This window comes from Cannabis sativa, chromosome 2 (assembly GCF_029168945.1).
Source record: "Cannabis sativa cultivar Pink pepper isolate KNU-18-1 chromosome 2, ASM2916894v1, whole genome shotgun sequence".
NCBI lineage: Eukaryota > Viridiplantae > Streptophyta > Magnoliopsida > Rosales > Cannabaceae > Cannabis > Cannabis sativa.
In genome coordinates, this window is record NC_083602.1 from 82,702,553 (window position 1) to 82,722,295 (window position 19,743).

The following is a 19,743-nucleotide window of genomic DNA, read 5'->3' on the forward strand; positions in this document are numbered from 1 at the left end:
AAAGTGTTATGTCCTTTCCAAGACATTGGCAAAGTTTACCAGTATCGGATGTATGGAGTATACATCGGAAGGGACCGATATTGAACTTTGATTAGATATATTAAAACTTACCGTAATATCTATTCAATTCAATATCACATGTTGATCCTAGATCAAATGATCTTAATCCTGATATGGTTAGGTTCAATCTCAAGAGTGTTATCCGTGTTCTTTGATTTGTTAGTTAAGCCTACTTTTGGGTCAGGGTGATAAGTACATTTTGGGAACACGGTAGTGCAATTGAGTGGGAGCGCTAACATAAATATGGAATCTATAGCTTCTATCTGGCGAATAGAAAGTAAAGGATGATTTCCTTCGAGCTTAACCAAACAAAAATAAATGGTGGAGATCTCATTTCACTTAGCTGAAATATCATTTATACATGGTTAAGTGTTTTAAGGATAAAATACATTGTAGAGTGTTACGGTAATTTAATCCCTTTACAGTGTAAATCATCTATATAGAGGATCATTGATCACATTAGGGTTATAACAATGGATAACTAATGACGTGTCTATATCATGGAACATATAGAGCGTTCTATATGACTGAGAGTGCAATTCCAAGTTCTAAGTGTGGATTCAATGAGGAATTAATAAGTTAGGGAATTTACTTGGTAAATTCGGTTCGACTTATTGGAAGCTCGGTTATATAGACCCATGGTCCCCATACTAGTTGAGACCATACTGCTTGTAAGACTCAGTTAATTGATTTTAATTAATCAATTAAAATTCTAAAAGATAGACTATGTCTACTTTATGAATTTTCACTAAGCAAGGGCGAAATTGTAAAGAAAACAGATTTTAGGTTTATTTATTGATTAAGAGACTTTATATGTCTAAATTAATAATTATATTAAATGGCAATATTATTTAATAATTATTTTCAAGTTATTAAATAATTAGAATTGGCATTTAAAAGGTTAAATTGGAAAATTGGCATTTTTGAGAAAATGGGAATGGAAAATAACAAAATGGGAAAGTTGCAAAGTGAGGCCCAATCCCTTTGTATGGCCGGCCACTATGCATGAGAATTTCCATTTGTAGTTTCTATTATTTTAATGCCATACAATTCTAACCTAAACCAAGAGGGTTTTTTATAAATAGAAAGTGTTGGCTTCAGGAAACACACACACAACATTGAACATCAGTTTCCTTCAGAAAAGGCCACACGCCACCTTCTCTCTTTTCTTCTCTCTAAATTTTCGAAATTCCTTGAGTGATGAGTAGTGCCCACACACATCAAGTGGTATCTCAATCATAGTATGTAAGACTATGGAAATTCTGCATCAAAGAAGGAGAAAAGAAGATCCAAATTCAGATCTTGATTATGCTCTGCTACAGAAAGGAATCAAGGGCTAGAGATCTGAATGGAAGGAGTCATATTATTCTGCTGCACCCACTGTAAGGTTTTCTTAACTTTATATGTGTTTATTTTCATTGTTTTAGAATTCATATTAGGATGTTAATCAAACATACTTGTTAGTAAATCTAGATCCTGGTAAAATAATTCCAACAGGTAACATCAATGAAACCTTTATCTGTTTGATCCCCAAAAGACTTAACAGCTGCAAGGTCAAAGACTTCTGACCAATTAGTCTCATCACAAGTGTGTACAAAATTGTGGCCAAGACACTTGCTACTAGACTACGAGGTGTTTTAGGAGAGACTATCTCTAAAACTCAATTGGCTTTCGTCGAAGGATGACAAATCCTAGACTCGGTCCTTATACCAAACGAGATGGTAGAGGATTTTAGGAGTCGTGGCAAAAAGGGATTCGTGTTTAAGATTAACTTGGAGAAAGCATATGATTGTGTTGATTGGGATTTTCTGGATTTGGTGTTGAATGAAAAAGGTTTCGGGGAGGTATGGAGGAAGTGGATTAGAGGATGTGTTTCATCTACATCATTCTCTCTGCTCATTAACGGCAGAGTGAGAGGCAAGTTCAGAGGTTCTAGAGGTCTTAGATAGGGAGACCCCCTATTGCCGTTTCTCTTTACACTGATAGTTGATGTGCTTGGAAGGTTGGTGGATAGGGCAGCATAATCAAACACATTCTCGGGGTTTCAAGTAGGCAAAGAAAACATTCAAATCAGTCATTTACAATTCGCGGATGACACCCTTTTCTTTGTCAAGGATGAGGCCTCACTACGAAAACTGGTTGAGATTGTTGAAGCTTTCTGTGGCATTTCTGGTTTGAAAGTTAACTTGAACAAGAGTCAACTGTTGGGCATATGCCTTGAAGAGGAAGTGGTGGCCCAAAACGCAGAAATAATTGGTTGTGAGGTAGGTACCTGGCCTATGACATACCTGGGAATGCCACTTGGTGGCTCCCCGAGGAAAGAGACCTTCTGGGAGCCTGTCTTGGACAAATGTGCGAAAAGATTAGATGGGTGGAAATGCTCCTTCTTGTCTAGGAGAGGTAGGCTTACTCTCATTCAGTCGGTCCTATCTTCCCTTCCTATCTACTACCTTTCTCTCTTCAAAGCCCCAAAAATGGTCCTAAAGGCAATAGAAAAAATGATGAGAGATTTCTTCTGGGAAGGTGGAGACTTAGCAGGGGCTGACCATTTAGTGGCTTGGGATGAGTTATGCAAACCAAGGAGTGAGGGTGGTTTAGCAATTGGAAGGCTAGAGCTGAGGAACAAAGGGCTGCTGATGAAATGGTTATGGAGATATCCTTTAGAACCAAACTCCCTGTGGCACAAAGTAATCAAAAGTCACTATGGTAAAGCATATAACTTCTGGGATACTAAATGGGGGGTTCAAGCATCTCCAAGAGGGTCGTGGAAAGATATTTCATATTATTATGGGGAATACAACCGATTGGTGAAGTTCAAAGTAGGAAACGGAGCAAATATACGTTTCTGGGAGGATGTATGGATTGGGGGATCCTCATTGAAGGAGCAATTCCTGGACGTTGTAGTGATCTCTAAGGCTAAGAATGCAAGTATTGTTGGAAATTATTTTACCAGGATCTAGATTTACTAACAAGTATGTTGGATTAACAACCTAATATGAATTCTAAAACAATGAAAATAAACACATATAAAGTTAGAAAACCTTACAGTGGGTGCAGCGGAATAATATGACTCCTTCCGTTCAGATCTCTAGCCCTTGATTCCTTTCTGTAGCAGAGCATCACCAAGATCTGAACCTGGATCTTCTTTTCTCCTTCTTTGATGCAGAAATTCCATAGTCTTCCATACTATGATTGAGATACCACTTGATGTGTGTGGGCACTACTCATCTCACAAGGATTTCGAAATTTTCTCTCTTTTTCTCTCTTGAATTTCGTGGCTGATAGCATGCAAGAGAAGAGACACAAAGGTTGCTTTATATAGGGAGAAGGGAGAGCACAACTTTCCAAATAAAACAGTTTCCTCTTTTACTGTGTAATTGATTAACTGCCTTATTTAGTGTGATTCACCACTTTCCTATTATAGCTAGGCTTTGATTAGCAATTACATGACAATTAAAAAATAAAAATAATAATTGGGAAACACAAAGGGAGTGCTCGGCCATAGAGGGAAATGGGCCTCACTTGGATTTTGCAGTTTCCTCAATTTTATTTCTATTTCTCCAAAAATGCCATTTTTCCAATTCTAATCATTTAAATGCCAAAACTAATTATTTAATAACTAAAATAGATTATTAAATAATATTGTCATTTAAAATAATTATTAATTAGACATACAAAGTCTCTTAATTAATAATTAAACATAGAAACCCTTTTCTTTACGATTTCATCCTTAAACTGTGAGAATTCATAAAGTAGACATAGTCTAACTTTTAGAATTATAATTGATTAATTAAAATCAATTAACTGAGTCTTACAAGCAGTATGGCCTCAACTAGTATGGGGACCATGGGTCTATATAACCGAGCTTCCAATAAGTCGAACCGAATTTACCAAGTAAATTCCCTAACTTATTAATTCCTCATTGAATCCACACTTAGAACTTGGAATTGCACTCTCAGTCATATAGAAACGCTCTATATGTTCCACGATATAGACATGTCATTAGTTATCCATTGTTATAACCCTAATGTGATCAATGATCCTCTATATAGATGATTTACATTGTACAGGATTAAATTACCGTAACACCCTACAATGTATTTTATCCTTAAAACACTTAATCCTGTATAAATGATATTTCACCTAAGTGAAATGAGATCTCCACCATTTATCTTCGTTTGGTTAAGCTCGAAGAAAATCATCCTTTACTTCTATTTGCCAAATAGAAGCTATAGATTCCATATTTATGTTAGCGCTCCCCCACTCAATTGTATTACCGTGTTCCCAAAATGTAAGTATCACCCTGACCCAAAAGTAGGCTTAACTAACAAATCAAAGAACACGAATAACACTCTTGAGATTGAGCCTAACCATATCAGGATTTCGATCATGTGATCTAGGATCAACTTATGATATTGAATTGAATAGATGTTTACGGTAAGTTTCAAAATCTAATTCAAAGTTCAATATCGGTCCATTCCAATGCATACTCCATGCATCCGATACTGGTAAACTTTGCCAATGTCCTGGAAAGGACATAACACTTTTCCAAGGTGTAAGAATACCTATCGCTGATTATACCATGTCAGTCTAAATCCAGTGTTCTGACAAATCAGGGAATCTACTTTTGAACATATAATAAAGATTATATTCCACTGTGCTGACAACACTATAATCTTTAACCAACTCATATGTTCTGGACTTAAAAAGAATTCATACATTATATAAATATAATCATGAAATAAATCATGTGAACCATGCAACATAAAATGTTATTTCTGATCTTTATTAATAAGTAAATCTGATTTTATGAAATGAGTTTTATTTAGGGCATAAAACCCAACAAACTCCCACTTGCACTAATATAAAACAAAAAGTGCATTTCAAATAATCATTAACACCTTGATGCACCAATCAAGTGTAATAGTAGTAAACTCCTCGTAATGGGATCTGACAGGTTGAATTAAACACAACCTCTTCTCCACCATTACTCTTCCTTAATCACAAAATCCTTGATAATGTGAAATTCCTCTCTATATGTCTACTCTTTTGGGATACTGGATTCTATACTTTTGGGCAACTACTCTTTCGTTATTCAGGAAGTAACCCTAGTAGTTAAGGCAAGTTGGAACACTGCCACAAATGTATAGAACTTTCCTTAGACTAAAAAAGTATCTGACCTGCAACTTTTAACATTCAGTCTCTTTCTGGTAGACCAAGAGATTTCAGATAGGTTTTTACACTTTTCCAAAATCGCTACTCCACCCCCAAAGTAATCACCATCTCATCAGCAGACTTTCTAGCACAAAGGCAAGTCTCAAAATCTGATGTGGTGTAGTCTAAGAGTTTTAAACAAACACCCTTATTGACTAACATATAGTTCCTCTTCTTAATCTTAAGATTTACTTGATTGTCTTCCAATGTTCCTCTCCTGGATTAATCTGATACTTACTCATTACTCCCACTCAACAGTAGGTGTCTGGTCTAAGGCATACTAAAGCATATCTGAGACCTCTCACTGTTGATTTAAGAAATTCTTTCATGGCTTTATCTTCTCTGGAATAGTTGAAACTTTTCCTTAGATAAATATAATCTATGCTTAGAAGTTGTGAAGCTTCTATAGATTGCCATTGGAAAGAAAATGCTCCAGCATCTTATGCTTGCATTAGAGTAAGTAATTACCAGGTATACCACAAGCCATAGGTTTAGATAAACTCAAACCTATAATACTAGGAATAGGAAGTTTTGTTAAGTCCATTGAATAGACTTATGAACGAAAATTTCCTATCATGTCCTTGTAACAGAAAACTTAAGGTTACTCCATGTGAATGGATCAAACCATAGTTCTCTTGGCTTTCTTCTTAGTTTCTTATCTTGACAATCCATTACTTGTTTAAACTTACAATGGATTTTAATCACTAGTATCTTCCAAGTTATAACAAGGTGAGTTCCTAGAAACTCTCCCACTACAACAAGGTACCGTGAACTATGTCAAAGAAAACTAAATGGTATAGACCTCTTCAGTTGTGTTAAGACAACAGAGGTAGTGGGATCATCTTGTAACGAATAAGATGATAGAACACTTATGGAATCAAGAAAAAATATCTCCTTTATTTGCTACTTTATTTTCAGACTTAGTCATTTTCTTAGAAAATAGTATTTGTTTAAACAAACACTTTCTTGTCTAATGACTATGGGATGCTCCACCCCTAATCACTTAGAATAGCTAACAAACATGCAAACCAGGGTTAGCAGTTCTAGCTTTTCTTAAGATTTCAATTAGGTCATCCGTGAATCTAGTAATGATTTACATTAAGTATACAACCATTACATCATTCTGAAATTTTATTTCCATAGAAGGATTTTAGGCAACGACTAGTAACTAATCATCAATATGCAACTCGAATTTCTGGGGAGGTAAGTTTGGATATAATTCAAAAAACAAATTAATGATCTTTGAACTGCATATCTACTAACTTTTTCTCCACCCCTATCAGTTCGCAAGATCTTTAACCACTTACCTTCACCATTGCTAGAAATTCATGAAATTTTTCAAACATTTCAAATTTCTTTTGCATAAGGTAAAATCTAGAGTGATCGTTTTAAGAATACAACAAAAACTCATATCCACCCCTGAATGTACATCCATCTGCGAATGAGATGAAATTACTTTCAATGGATGTAGGCATATTAACTCTTTGCAGAGAATGATCTTGTCAAAACCACTATGAACAAGATACAAATGCCATAGATTTATAAAATATGTGGTTGTATCTTTTGATGACTTAAGTTACATCAACATCAAAGAGTTCTTAGAATAGTGCAAGTGGATTCTGGTCACAGAATACTAAACTCATACAGTTTGAATCCATTGATAGAAAATGGTTATGAAACACTCGTGAAAGTGTAACTGTATAATTAGTAATTCTCTCTTGGACCACCACTACTAATCTAACTCTATGATTTGCCTATACAAGTACGAGATATCTAAGATTGAGGATTTATATCATTTAGGGATAGAATTCCGGGAATATAATCATATGCGTCATCTAATTTCTTAAGAGAAATTAAGACTTTATATGATTTATAGACCATTCATCCAATGATATGTTATTAAGCTAATTCGAAATGAATAAGCTAAGAGGAATTAGGATAATTTCGTTTTAAATAAGAATCCAACGATGCTCCGATTAGCGAGAGTCAAAGTAATCTTATTTATACAATCTTCTTGTTTCATATTGTAAAACACTAGTCTAAGGTGTCATCAATTGATGAACAGCTAGATGTTGCATATACAATATTTATCTTTCGAGATCTAACACTACTATGTTAGTCTAATGGTGAAAATCCATTAGGGATTCATCTCATTAGAAAAAAACAAATCAAGTTAGACCAACAATGAAGATTCGAAATTAAACTACAATTTAATAACAGAAAATAACATGGTTCAATACAAATTCATACACAATTCAGAAATTATGAAGCACATAGCAAGTAGGAATGACAAGTGAAAATACTAAAACATACAATCCTAAATAATTTCCAAGGTTTTCAACAAACTGATATCAGTGTCCCGTTTAGGCGAGAGTCAAAGCTATCATCCATTGAATAGAGTTGTCAGCTCATCTAAAATGTCAAACATTCTAGCAACCTTTTATTCGATCAAGATGTGAATCCGCGTTGTCCCGTTTAGGCGAGAGTCAAGGCTATTCTATCTTATGAGCTTCCACCATTGTTTCATATTCTTGCAAGTCTTATATAGTCGCCACCATTAGGGTGATCATAAACTATATAAAAAACTTACAAGATTACTTATCTTTCGAGATTAAACGGTGCTAACTTGCTAATGAACGTTCCTCCATTAGGGAGGATTACTCACTAAAACAATAGCTATGTAAAACCAACAATGGAGATCGAATATCCTTATAATAATAAAGCTCATTATTTAATGAAGGGTTGTATTTTCTTCTAATATTTATTTTAATCCATTTATTTTAAATATATATTTATTTAATTAAAATTTCCAATTTAGAATGAAAAATTCCAAATATAAACTTTAATTTAATATTTATAAATTATACTTAGATAGATAAATAACGTGAATTATTTCCATCTTAGTAATAATTTCCATAAATATTTAGAAAATTATTCAATTTAAGTTGTTTCAAAATTAATTTGAATTAATTTACAACTCAAATTTAATTTTCTATAAATATATATTGCATTTCGAAAATGCTTTAAAATAAAATAAAATAAATCCTGGAAAATTACTCTAATTTTATGTTGGCCCAAAATTAATAAAAATTAATTTTCAACAAAAAATATAACTTTCCTATTTAATTAAATATCTAAGAAAAATTTCAAATATTTAAGTATCATGATTAAAAATCAACTTAAATATTAATTTTCTATTTAATTAAATACACTAGAAAAATACTTCAAGCAAAACAGATAATATTTATCTAGACTTTCATTGACTAATTAATCTAATTTCTAATTATAATATATTTTAGTTCATTTATTTTAATTAACCATTAAATGAAAAAATCACTGATTTAAGTTGGTCCAAAATTAAATAAATAATTTTCAACTTTAATCTAATTTCAAATAAAATTCGAAATTTCTACATTAAAGAAATGTAATTTCGAAATTTTGGGAAATGATTAATAAAATAAAATAAAATATATTCTGAAAATTATTCAAACTTAAGTTATTCTGAAATAAGATTCCAAACTTAAAATAATTTTCAACTTTAATTAAATAACATGAAAATAACAATATTAAAGTATCATGATGAAAATCAACTTAGATATTGAAATTTTCAATTTAATTAAATGTATTAAATTCAAGAAATAAATAATTAAGTAAAGAGGAAACTTAATTATTAATTCTAGTTTAATACTAGGAAAATATACTAAACTTAGATTGTACCAAAATTAATTAGGAAACAATTAATTTCACAATCTATGATATTTTCCTATTTAATATTAGAAATAATAACTAGTACTAGAAATAACTGTCTAGAATATATCATTAACTAAGTGTTTTTCTAAAATTAACTTTAAAATATTACAATGAAAAATAAATTTCATATATTTTAAAAGTTAATTATGTTGCTAATTCAATTTTAATTAGGTTAGACTAATATAATTAACCTAATACAATTATTTAAATAAGGCAAATGGGCCTTCACAATTGGGGTAGTTCATGTGAGGGGGAGCTGGGTTCAGTATGTCGTACCCACTTCTATGGCCCCCAACTCTCACACAAGGCCCAAAAGAGAGGAATTTAACCTTAAAATAAACAATTGTTATTCATTGAATAAGCCCAAATCTAATTGGGCCTAAATAAATTTCCTTATGTCAAAATTTATTTTAGCAACTTAGTCCATTTACTTAGTAAAAACTTAAATGGGCTTCCTATATGTATCTAAGCCCAAAAGCAAACATATAGGCTCACACAGGTCAAATGATTTGGATGGACCCTATCATGTTACTAGGTTTACACAGATGAAAGAAGTACAAAATTTACCTGTTACAAATTATTTATAAGATCTATCGTCAATTGGACTATGATTAAAATCAGATCATTGGATCATGATCTGTCAACAAGTTAATCATAGCAATTTAGATCAGATAAATAATAGGTTTGTTAAAAAATTTTGAATAAACAAAATAAACAAACAAACATTGTCCATGTAACAGATGTGAATCAAGATATTAATATAATTAAATTATTATTCTTAAACTAACCAAATAAAGGAAACTAATTTTTAAAATATCTAGGTTTATTTAAATCAAATTAAATATCTAATAAGATCAATGATTTGAAAGGAAAGAATCTCCAATATCACTTTCAGATCTTATAATTTAATAAAATAAACCAATTTTAAAATAGATTTGGTTAAATAATAATTACCATAATTATATGTCAAAATATCTCAAATTAAGCAATATTCAAATCTCTACAAAAATATCTATGTTATTTAAATATTTAAGATATGATTTATAAATTTCTAATAAGGAAAAAAATGATATATATAGAAAAAATATCATTTTTATACTTATAATTTATAAATAATTAAATATTTAACAAAATAACAAATTTTTGAATTTGAAAAACATTATGGTAAGTATATCTATAAAAATATCTATGTTAATTTCAAATTTATTAATTATTTAATTTGTCATATAAGATAATTTTAATATAATATTTTAAATAAAAAAGACAAAGTTATCTTTTAATTTAAAATATCTTAAATATCAAAATATCTAATCTTATAATTAAATAATAAATAAATATTAAAGAACTTAACAAATTTTTAAATCTGACCATAATAGGAAATATTTAAAAATTGGAAACAATCCAAAATAGAAATATTTAAAATTGGAAAAATTCCAAATTGAAAATATTTAAAATTGGAAACATTTCAATTTAGAAATATTTAAGAAAGGAAAAATGAATTTTGGGAAACAATCCCATGAAAAAATTGGATTTTTGGGGAAAAAACCTCAAAAATTCGCAATTTGTGGGGAACTGCCAGGATAGGCTGCATGCAGCATCCATGATTTCCAATCTTCCAAAATTCATATCTTTCTCAATTTTTATCGGAATCGAATTCCGTAAAAACGAAAATTGCTCAATTTTTCACAAGGAATCCAAATAAAATATTTTCAAAAATTGAAAAAATGTATTTCATGGAGAAATTTTGTACAACACATACATTCATCACATAAGCACATAAACCAACATGAAACCATCCAAATCAACACAGAAACATGCAAATCATCATTTTAATTCATATTACATGAAAGTAAATCATTACCATGGCTCTGGTGCCAGTTGTTGGAAATTATTTTACCAGAATCTAGATTTACTAACAAGTATGTTGGATTAACAACCTAATATGAATTCTAAAACAATGAAAATAAACACATATAAAGTTAGAAAACCTTACAGTGGGTGCAGCGGAATAATATGACTCCTTCCGTTCAGATCTCTAGCCCTTGATTCCTTTCTGTAGCAGAGCATCACCAAGATCTGAACCTGGATCTTCTTTTCTCCTTCTTTGGTGCAGAAATTCCATAGTCTTCCATACTATGATTGAGATACCACTTGATGTGTGTGGGCACTACTCATCTCACAAGGATTTCGAAATTTTCTCTCTTTTTCTCTCTTGAATTTCGTGGCTGATAGCATGCAAGAGAAGAGACACAAAGGTTGCTTTATATAGGGAGAAGGGAGAGCACAACTTTCCAAATAAAACAGTTTCCTCTTTTACTGTGTAATTGATTAACTGCCTTATTTAGTGTGATTCACCACTTTCCTATTATAGCTAGGCTTTGATTAGCAATTACATGACAATTAAAAAATAAAAATAATAATTGGGAAACACAAAGGGAGTGCTCGGCCATAGAGGGAAATGGGCCTCACTTGGATTTTGCAGTTTCCTCAATTTTATTTCTATTTCTCCAAAAATGCCATTTTTCCAATTCTAATCATTTAAATGCCAAAACTAATTATTTAATAACTAAAATAGATTATTAAATAATATTGTCATTTAAAATAATTATTAATTAGACATACAAAGTCTCTTAATTAATAATTAAACATAGAAACCCTTTTCTTTACGATTTCATCCTTAAACTGTGAGAATTCATAAAGTAGACATAGTCTAACTTTTAGAATTATAATTGATTAATTAAAATCAATTAACTGAGTCTTACAAGCAGTATGGCCTCAACTAGTATGGGGACCATGGGTCTATATAACCGAGCTTCCAATAAGTCGAACCGAATTTACCAAGTAAATTCCCTAACTTATTAATTCCTCATTGAATCCACACTTAGAACTTGGAATTGCACTCTCAGTCATATAGAAACGCTCTATATGTTCCACGATATAGACACGTCATTAGTTATCCATTGTTATAACCCTAGTGTGATCAATGATCCTCTATATAGATGATTTACACTGTATAGGATTAAATTACCGTAACACCCTACAATGTATTTTATCCTTAAAACACTTAACCCTGTATAAATGATATTTCACCTAAGTGAAATGAGATCTCCACCATTTATCTTCGTTTGGTTAAGCTCGAAGAAAATCATCCTTTACTTCTATTTGCCAAATAGAAGCTATAGATTCCATATTTATGTTAGCGCTCCCCCACTCAATTGTATTACCGTGTTCCCAAAATGTAAGTATCACCCTGACCCAAAAGTAGGCTTAACTAACAAATCAAAGAACACGAATAACACTCTTGAGATTGAGCCTAACCATATCAGGATTTCGATCATGTGATCTAGGATCAACTTATGATATTGAATTGAATAGATGTTTACGGTAAGTTTCAAAATCTAATTCAAAGTTCAATATCGGTCCATTCCAATGCATACTCCATGCATCCGATACTGGTAAACTTTGCCAATGTCCTGGAAAGGACATAACACTTTTCCAAGGTGTAAGAATACCTATCGCTGATTATACCATGTCAGTCTAAATCCAGTGTTCTGACAAATCAGGGAATCTACTTTTGAACATATAATAAAGATTATATTCCACTGTGTTGACAACACTATAATCTTTAACCAACTCATATGTTCTGGACTTAAAAAGAATTCATACATTATATACATATAATCATGAAATAAATCATGTGAACCATGCAACATAAAATGTTATTTCTGATCTTTATTAATAAGTAAATCTGATTATATGAAATGAGTTTTATTTAGGGCATAAAACCCAACAAGTATTTAGGAGATTATTGCCGATGAGGGCGAGGTGGGAAACTGTGTGGCAAGCTGGGACTTTAAATTCAGAAAAAACTTTATGGACAGGGAAATCCCGAGTCTGACACAACTGTTACAGAGGTTGGAACATGTTAGAGTACTCAACATCCTTGATGATAGCCGTCTGTGGATTTCGGATCCCAGTGGGATCTTCTCCTCTAAATCAGCGTTCTACTGGTTTTATTCGTCCATGCAGTCTGGCGAGGTGTTTTGGACAAAGACTCTATGGAAAAGCAGAGGACCTTTCTAAAGTTAAGGTGTTCGGGTGGTTGGTGTCTCTAGATAAATTATACGTACATGACAGATTGCAAAAAAAGCGCCCATTTGTATGCTTGTCACCGGGGTGGTGTGTTTGTTGTAAGTCAAGTGGGGAAGATGTGGCACATTTGTTTTTAAGGTGTCGCCTTGCGTGTAATCTCTGGACAAAGCTGTTTAACGAATTTGAGACTCAATGGGTTATGTCTTGTGTGGTTTCTCAAATGATAGTGAGCAAGGTGGGGGCAGTAAAAGAAGCACATGTTTATTGAGAACGACAGTCTTGGCAGTTCTATGGGTGGTTTGGTTAGAACGTAATAATAGAATTTTTGAAGGTCCGGAGAGCTCAACAAAGGCCCTATGGGATAAAATTAAATTTTGGACTGCTTCTTGGGTGTACAAGACTAAGCTCTTTGAAAATATTTCTTTCACAGATTTAATGAGAGAATGGAGAGTGTTGTTGTAAGATTTTCGCTTATGCATTATAGTCTCTTCCTCTGTTAAGTTTCCAGTTCTTTAGTTGTATCCTAGGGGAGTGCTCGCTGTAATCATATCTTTGAGACCTTGTTTAAGTCTTAGAGGTTGGTGCACTTTGTAACCACGGTTTTCCTCCGCCATAAGCGAGGGTTTTTATTTATAGGTGGGGGCCAATCTTAATGAATGGTCCCTCCTCTCTTTTTTCAAAAAATATAAAAATAAAATAAGAATGGAAAAAAATTGAAATACAAGATCAGGAGTAAATATGCAAATATAACAAGCTACGGGATTATTTTGTAAATATAATATTTCTAAATCTCTTTCTCTAAAAGTCACATCTCTCCCTCACGTTCGCTTTTTATTTGATTCTACACTGCGCCATTGAAGAAGCTTAGAAATTAAAGCTCAGATCTTCAAAAAAGAAAAAAGAAAAAAGAAAAAAAAAACAAATAACTCTAGAATATACATCAAATTCAAACTGTGCGATCTGATTAGGTAAGTGGCAATTCGATCCTCAAATTAGTTAAGTATATTTATATGTTTACATTGTTCAAAGCGTTGAACTAAAATGCCAATTTTGGTGTATTAAACATGATTACACACACGTTCATGTGCTGTTATAGTATTTAATTTTTCGCTTATTTTTCTCGAAATTTTTTTCTCTTCGGAATATATTTATGTTTGATTTTTTTGTTCAATCTATTAGCAGATTGATCAGTTTCTAGTTAAGTTGTTAGCGTGAAATGGATAAAAAAACAAAACAGGGATTTTTTTTTATTCGTTTATTTTTATGTGTGCAATGAGTAGCTGTACTGACGTTGCGTCGTTGGCCTTGTTGAATCAGTAATCTAATTTTTGTTATCAATTCACCAGAGTGAATCGAGATGGTGGCTCTAAGTCTTAAATTTCTTTTCTAGGGCGTGTATAAAAGAAAGAGGTTGGTGAATATGGTGGGAAAGAATGGGAAATTTCATGTTACTCATCTGACCATGCAGCTCTGATATTGTATAATCTTTGCAACGGAGAAGTATGAATATTGTCAAGGGTGTTGCTGACCTTATTCGAAGGACTTCCACTGGCCAAAATGAAGAGTCTGCTTCGGGGTCACAAGCTGGGAGTTTCTGCCCCCCTGGTCCCAGGATCCGCTTTAGGTAAATTATGCTTTGCTAGGACCCTTTACTAGCTCTCAGCTGCTGCTCGTAACTTCTTTACTTGTTATTCCTCAGTGAGTTTGTATGTGGTCAGTCTAAACACTTTATGGAGTAGACTTTGGTGAAGCATTTAAGCTAATGAACAAATTTATATAGATTAAAAGTTAACATTCATTATTACTTGGAAGACAATTGACTGATATGCTAATTAACTTTAAAATAATTGAGAGGCTTTGGGTTGAAATTTAAGATAGACTGTTAGGTCAGGTTGAGTGACGAGAATGAGAAATTGTATAGTCTTCCTTATAAGCGTTGGAATTTTCTGGCGCTTACCTAGCATTAAGCTTAGCTTCTCCATTAGTTTCCAATGTATTTGTATGTTATTCTATGAACTTCCTCACGGATGCAAATTCATACCTACCTAAGGATAACTACCACTGTTTTTTCAAAAAAAAAAAAAGGATAACTACCACTGTCAAGTACAGTGAAGGCTTCTTCAATCAACCATGCTTTCTTACATTTTTTAGCAAAAAATATATCTGAAGATTCGAATAAGCGTTCTATGAGTAAAACTTATATTGGGTTTATAATGGCATCTGAGTAAGGTGATTCTCTACACTATGTTTTTATGTCCAAGAGCTGTATCACTTTTTCCTTGACAATGGAAACCATGTTCCCTTTGATAACTTCTCAAGCATTTTGACATTGTTTTAGTGAAATTGGAGATGAGGCAGTTCTGAAAGCACTTTGGGAGAGATTTGAGAAAGCTGCTGACAAGGTATTTTTCCAAACTCTTCAATTATTTTGGCATTTTTTTGAAAAAGAGAAAGAGGGCTTTTATTTATTTTTTAAAAACAAAAATTGTGTGTGGATGTGCAATTATAAAGAACCAGAAAATTTGGGGACTTAAAATGGTATTTAAAATATTGGCTTTGTCTGCTTTGATTTATTTACAAAATTGATGTTTAGGTTGATAAAAGAAGGGCGTTTCTTGTTTTTCTCAAACAATTTCTTGTTGTATACAAGAAATGGGAACCAGACAATTTTGGGCAATTGTCAGATGCTGCTTCAACTTCTATCCCACTTGCAGAGCTTCCATCACATTTTGGTGATGTAGTTATTGGTTGTTTTGCTGGACATCCAGCTGAAATTATTTGGACATTGTCTGAGGAGCTGAAACAAATAACTGCTCTGGTCACCGACTGTAAGTTTAATTTTGTGTAACTGGTTCTATTGCCCTGTCTATAAAAGTTGTACCTATCTATTGATAACATCAGTAGAATTCTCATTTCTTATCTGAAAGAAAAAATGTGGTGGTGATCAAATTTCTTGTGGACTATTTGCTGCATGTAAAATGTTTTGGTACTAAATTCTGGTTGAGTTTGTTGCTGTGGTTTGGTTTCATCACAAACACTCCTTTGGCTGTTATGTTATAATATATCCCTATTATATATTGATAGAACATGTAACTTCCTCATCAATACTTTCTTGACCAAGCTTTATAATATATCATTTTACAGTTGTTTTTTTTTTTGTTTCTTCCAATGATATTCAGTAAGCACCAGCCTAGTGCGCTCAGCAGCAACAGACTTCTCCTGTCCTTCAGCAACTTTGAGTATCACTTCCGAAGGGTTTCTTGTCTTTGATGCGCTGTTAATTATCTCTCGGTCCTTGCATAATTGTAGAGTTTTTGGATATTATGGTGGGATACAAAAGCTTATTGCACTGATGAAAGGTATTATTTGTCTTATTTATATAACTTTTTTCTTGTAAGTAATTGTTTCAAAAGCCTGCGGTCAGCAGGCCTTTGATATATCTACCTACTGAACTGTTTCACTCTAGAGGTAGACCAACCTCTCTTAAATCTCAAAACTAATATTAAAGGTGTGGTTTTTCTTCTTTTGATAGGTTTTTTTGACAAATATTTTCCAAGTAATATTAATCATCATATATCATACTCATAATTATTTGAGACTTGCTAAAGGTTCCATCATATGTCCAGGTCTAGTTTTGTTCATAATTAAGGGAAGCCCACAAACAAAGGTTATGGGTTTTTTTTTTTTGAAAAAGTGAAAGAGGTCACTTGTCTTAGACTGACCCCTCCCTCGTTATGTTATTGAAAACTCACTTGTGGCGGAAGAATACCGTGGATACAGTAGCTTTAGCACAAACGAACTAAAAACATACCGTACCAAAACAGTTGAATAGTAAGAAGCACAATTGCCCAGAAATAAAATTAAATTACAACTAAGTTCTCCATTCTCTACTTACTTAAGTCTAGAAAAGAGAATTGATCAAAAAACTTAGTCTTATACACCCAAGTAGTTGTCCAAAATCTATTCTTTCTTATCCCAAAGGTCCTTCTGTTGTACACTCATAAAATTGCTAGAATTGTGGTTCTCCATAAGCAAGTCCTTCTATTACCACCCAATTTGCTAACTATCATATGGGGGACCGAATCAGGGAAAACCCACTGAATTCCAAATTCATTCAGCAATTTAATCCACAAACTATGCACAAAACTACACCTCAAAAACAGATGCCCCACCTCTTCTCCACTTTTCTTACAGCAGACACACCAACCTGAAGACAAACACATATACAGTCTCTTTTTTTGCATCACAACATGTACATTTAATTTTCCTAGAGCCACCAACCAACAAAAAACTTTCACTTTGAAAGGACATTTGCTTACCTATAAGATTCTTGTCCAGAATAATTCACCTATGTTTTGATCCGAGGTAAACCAACTAAAAGTTGATTTATAAGAAAACATTCTACCCGGACTTGGTGACCATACTTGCTGTCCTCCAAGATATCGAGCAATCTGACATGCTCCAATTGTTGTAGTAGTTCTACAAGGCTAGGTATTTCCCTTTCCATCAAGTTTCTTTTGAATTTAAAATTCCAACTTGCAACAAAATTTCCCACCTCTCCCTCAATGGCCACAAGATCTTTAATGCTCTCGTTCTTTGCCTTAGATATCACAGCAAGATCTGGATAACGGTTCTTAAAAGAAGAATCCCCCATCCAAACATCTTCCCAGAAAAGAATACTCATCCCATTTCCCACTTTAAATTGCACCAGCTCCAAGAATTCCTCATAAAGATCTGAATATCCTTCCAGGGACCCCCTGGGGACTTCCTAATACCTCCTCTTGTATCCCAAAAATTTTCTGTCTTACCATAACAACTTTGGATCACTTTGTACCATAATGATTTGGGTTCTAAAGGGTATCTCCAAAGCCATTTCATAAGCAGCGCCTTGTTTCTCATATCTAATCTCCCAATTGCAAGACCTCCCTCATTTTTAGATATGCACACCTCCTCTCCTGCAACAAGTGATCGCCACCCAAAAGGTCTTTGCCTTTCCATAAAAAATCTCGCATCATCTTTGCCAAGGTTATGGGTTATATTCTATTTTGATATTTTCGTTTGGCTTGTACTGATTCCTTAATGTTTATCGTTGCCTACCACCTTAATACCTCTACTTTTTTATTGAAGAGCTACTTGTATGGGAGTTCAGTATTGGAAGTATGAGAGAAAATTAAATTTTGGGTAGCAACTTGAATTTTTTAAGTCAAAATATTTTGAGGTTTTGTCATTTTTAGATTTATTCAGGGACTGGGAAAATATACCATCTAGTAAGATTTATCCTTTGGGGGAGTTTTCAATCCCGATGTAGATATTTAATCTTTTATATTAAAATATCTCTGTTATCATAGTTTTCCTTCACGAGAAGCTACGTTAACTTGAGTGGGGGTCAGTCTAAGAGAAGTGATTTCTGTCTCTTTTTCACACAAAAAAAAAAAAAAAAACCCTACTTCCTTGTATACACAATGACATAATCTTCATCAATGATCTTTCTTCTTCCCTTGGTCAACTAAACTTCTTTCATAGTTAGCATTACATTTCATTGGACTCCAAATTTATGCTTTTTTGTAGTGATTAAATTCAGTCCTAACAGAGCCACACAATCATTAACCATTACCTTTGTCCATAAGATCATTTGCCACTGGACAAATGTTGAATCTAGCCTATTTTGCCAATTTTAGGTTTTGTGTTTTATATTTTTGGTGTTGGTTATGTGTACTTTTAGCCAATTTGAATTCATCAAGGCAGATCTCAAAATGACCAATTAGCTGTATGTTTAAATTTTCTATTAGTATGCCTTATGGCTTAGGCAAGGGAGGTCTATTTGTTTAACACTTGGAATTTATGAGAAGCTATTAATCATTGTGTTCTCATTTTAAATTATATCTTTTGCCATTTTTTTTTTGTACCATCAATATCTGTCTTGTTTTTTTTTTATTTATTGTTATTAATTATTTTGCAGGATCTGTTGTCCAACTAAAATCAATAAGTGGTGCACTCTGTGCTGATGAAAATTTATCTAGCATCACCGTGGAGAAGGCTTCACTCTTGCAACAAATACTTGTGTATATGGTGTCAATAATATTCAGTTTCATTGAACTAAATTCAAATGTGTACGAGAACTCTCAGTTGTACAACAATAGTATAGGCTTTATTTTGGGGGTTGGTGAATCATCAGTTGACTCTTCTAGTAGCTTGAATGTTCCTTCTGAAACAATGATAAGCTGGCATCAGAAGGCTGTTGTGTCCGTGATGGAAGCTGGTGGCCTTAATTGGTTAGTAGGTAAGGTAGGCAGTTTCTATTTAAAAATAATTGCACTATAACATGGTATGTTAGAAGCGAAACTTGCATAAGACATATCAACTTGCAAAACAATAATAAATAATTAACCTTTTCTTGTAAAAAGAAGAAGAAGAAAAAAAGTAAAACTGCGTGCTTGTGCTCCATCTACTTGTTTATCCCATTATTAATTACATTTGAACTAGACGGTATTTCTTTTCCTTTGTCTGTTTTGAATTCTGGAACAGTTCCTTCTTAGCTATGAAGGCAATTGCTTGTAAATGATATCTTGAATGCATGGACTCTTTTAATGGTCAGGGGAAGTGATATTCAAATTTTAAATTTTAGAG

The 19,743-nt window shown here is 32.8% G+C and overlaps 2 protein-coding genes across 9 annotated transcripts in view; both read left to right on the forward strand.

The window, feature by feature from the left end:
* The first annotated feature begins 1,778 nt into the window (after positions 1 to 1,778).
* Positions 1,779 to 13,384, forward strand: LOC133034547 (uncharacterized). The gene is made up of 3 exons (XM_061109652.1): positions 1,779 to 1,998; positions 2,113 to 2,988; positions 13,002 to 13,384. Exons 1-3 carry the CDS (start codon positions 1,779 to 1,781, stop codon positions 13,382 to 13,384), a joined length of 1,479 nt encoding a protein of 492 aa, XP_060965635.1.
* Positions 13,385 to 13,894: 510 nt separating this feature from the next.
* LOC115719013 (BEACH domain-containing protein B) overlaps positions 13,895 to 19,743 on the forward strand; it is a 40,872-nt gene continuing 35,023 nt past the window's right edge. For 3 of the 8 annotated variants that reach the window (XR_009686417.1, XR_009686414.1, XM_061110940.1), the window contains exons 1-6: positions 13,910 to 14,084; positions 14,463 to 14,740; positions 15,455 to 15,518; positions 15,710 to 15,944; positions 16,296 to 16,475; positions 19,076 to 19,396. Coding sequence is in view for 2 of the 8 variants with exons in the window: in XM_061110940.1 (XP_060966923.1) it covers positions 14,619 to 14,740; positions 15,455 to 15,518; positions 15,710 to 15,944; positions 16,296 to 16,475; positions 19,076 to 19,396 (922 nt within the window). In the remaining 6 variants the exon portion in view is untranslated. Of the gene's footprint in view, positions 14,085 to 14,433; positions 14,741 to 15,454; positions 15,519 to 15,709; positions 15,945 to 16,295; positions 16,476 to 19,075; positions 19,402 to 19,743 lie in introns of those variants that run through there. The other 5 variants (XR_009686415.1, XM_061110941.1, XR_009686416.1 and 2 more) reach the window with 5 other exon arrangements.

Bases quoted from the DNA above. Each gene is read 5' to 3' on its own strand.
- LOC133034547 (XM_061109652.1), top strand. From the start codon at position 1,779: ATGGTAGAGGATTTTAGGAGTCGTGGCAAAAAGGGATTCGTGTTTAAG. The intron at 1,999-2,112 runs GTCTTAGATAGG...GGTTTCAAGTAG, and splicing joins CAAGTTCAGAGGTTCTAGAG to GCAAAGAAAACATTCAAATC. The intron at 2,989-13,001 runs GTATTGTTGGAA...TTCGGATCCCAG, and splicing joins CTCTAAGGCTAAGAATGCAA to TGGGATCTTCTCCTCTAAAT.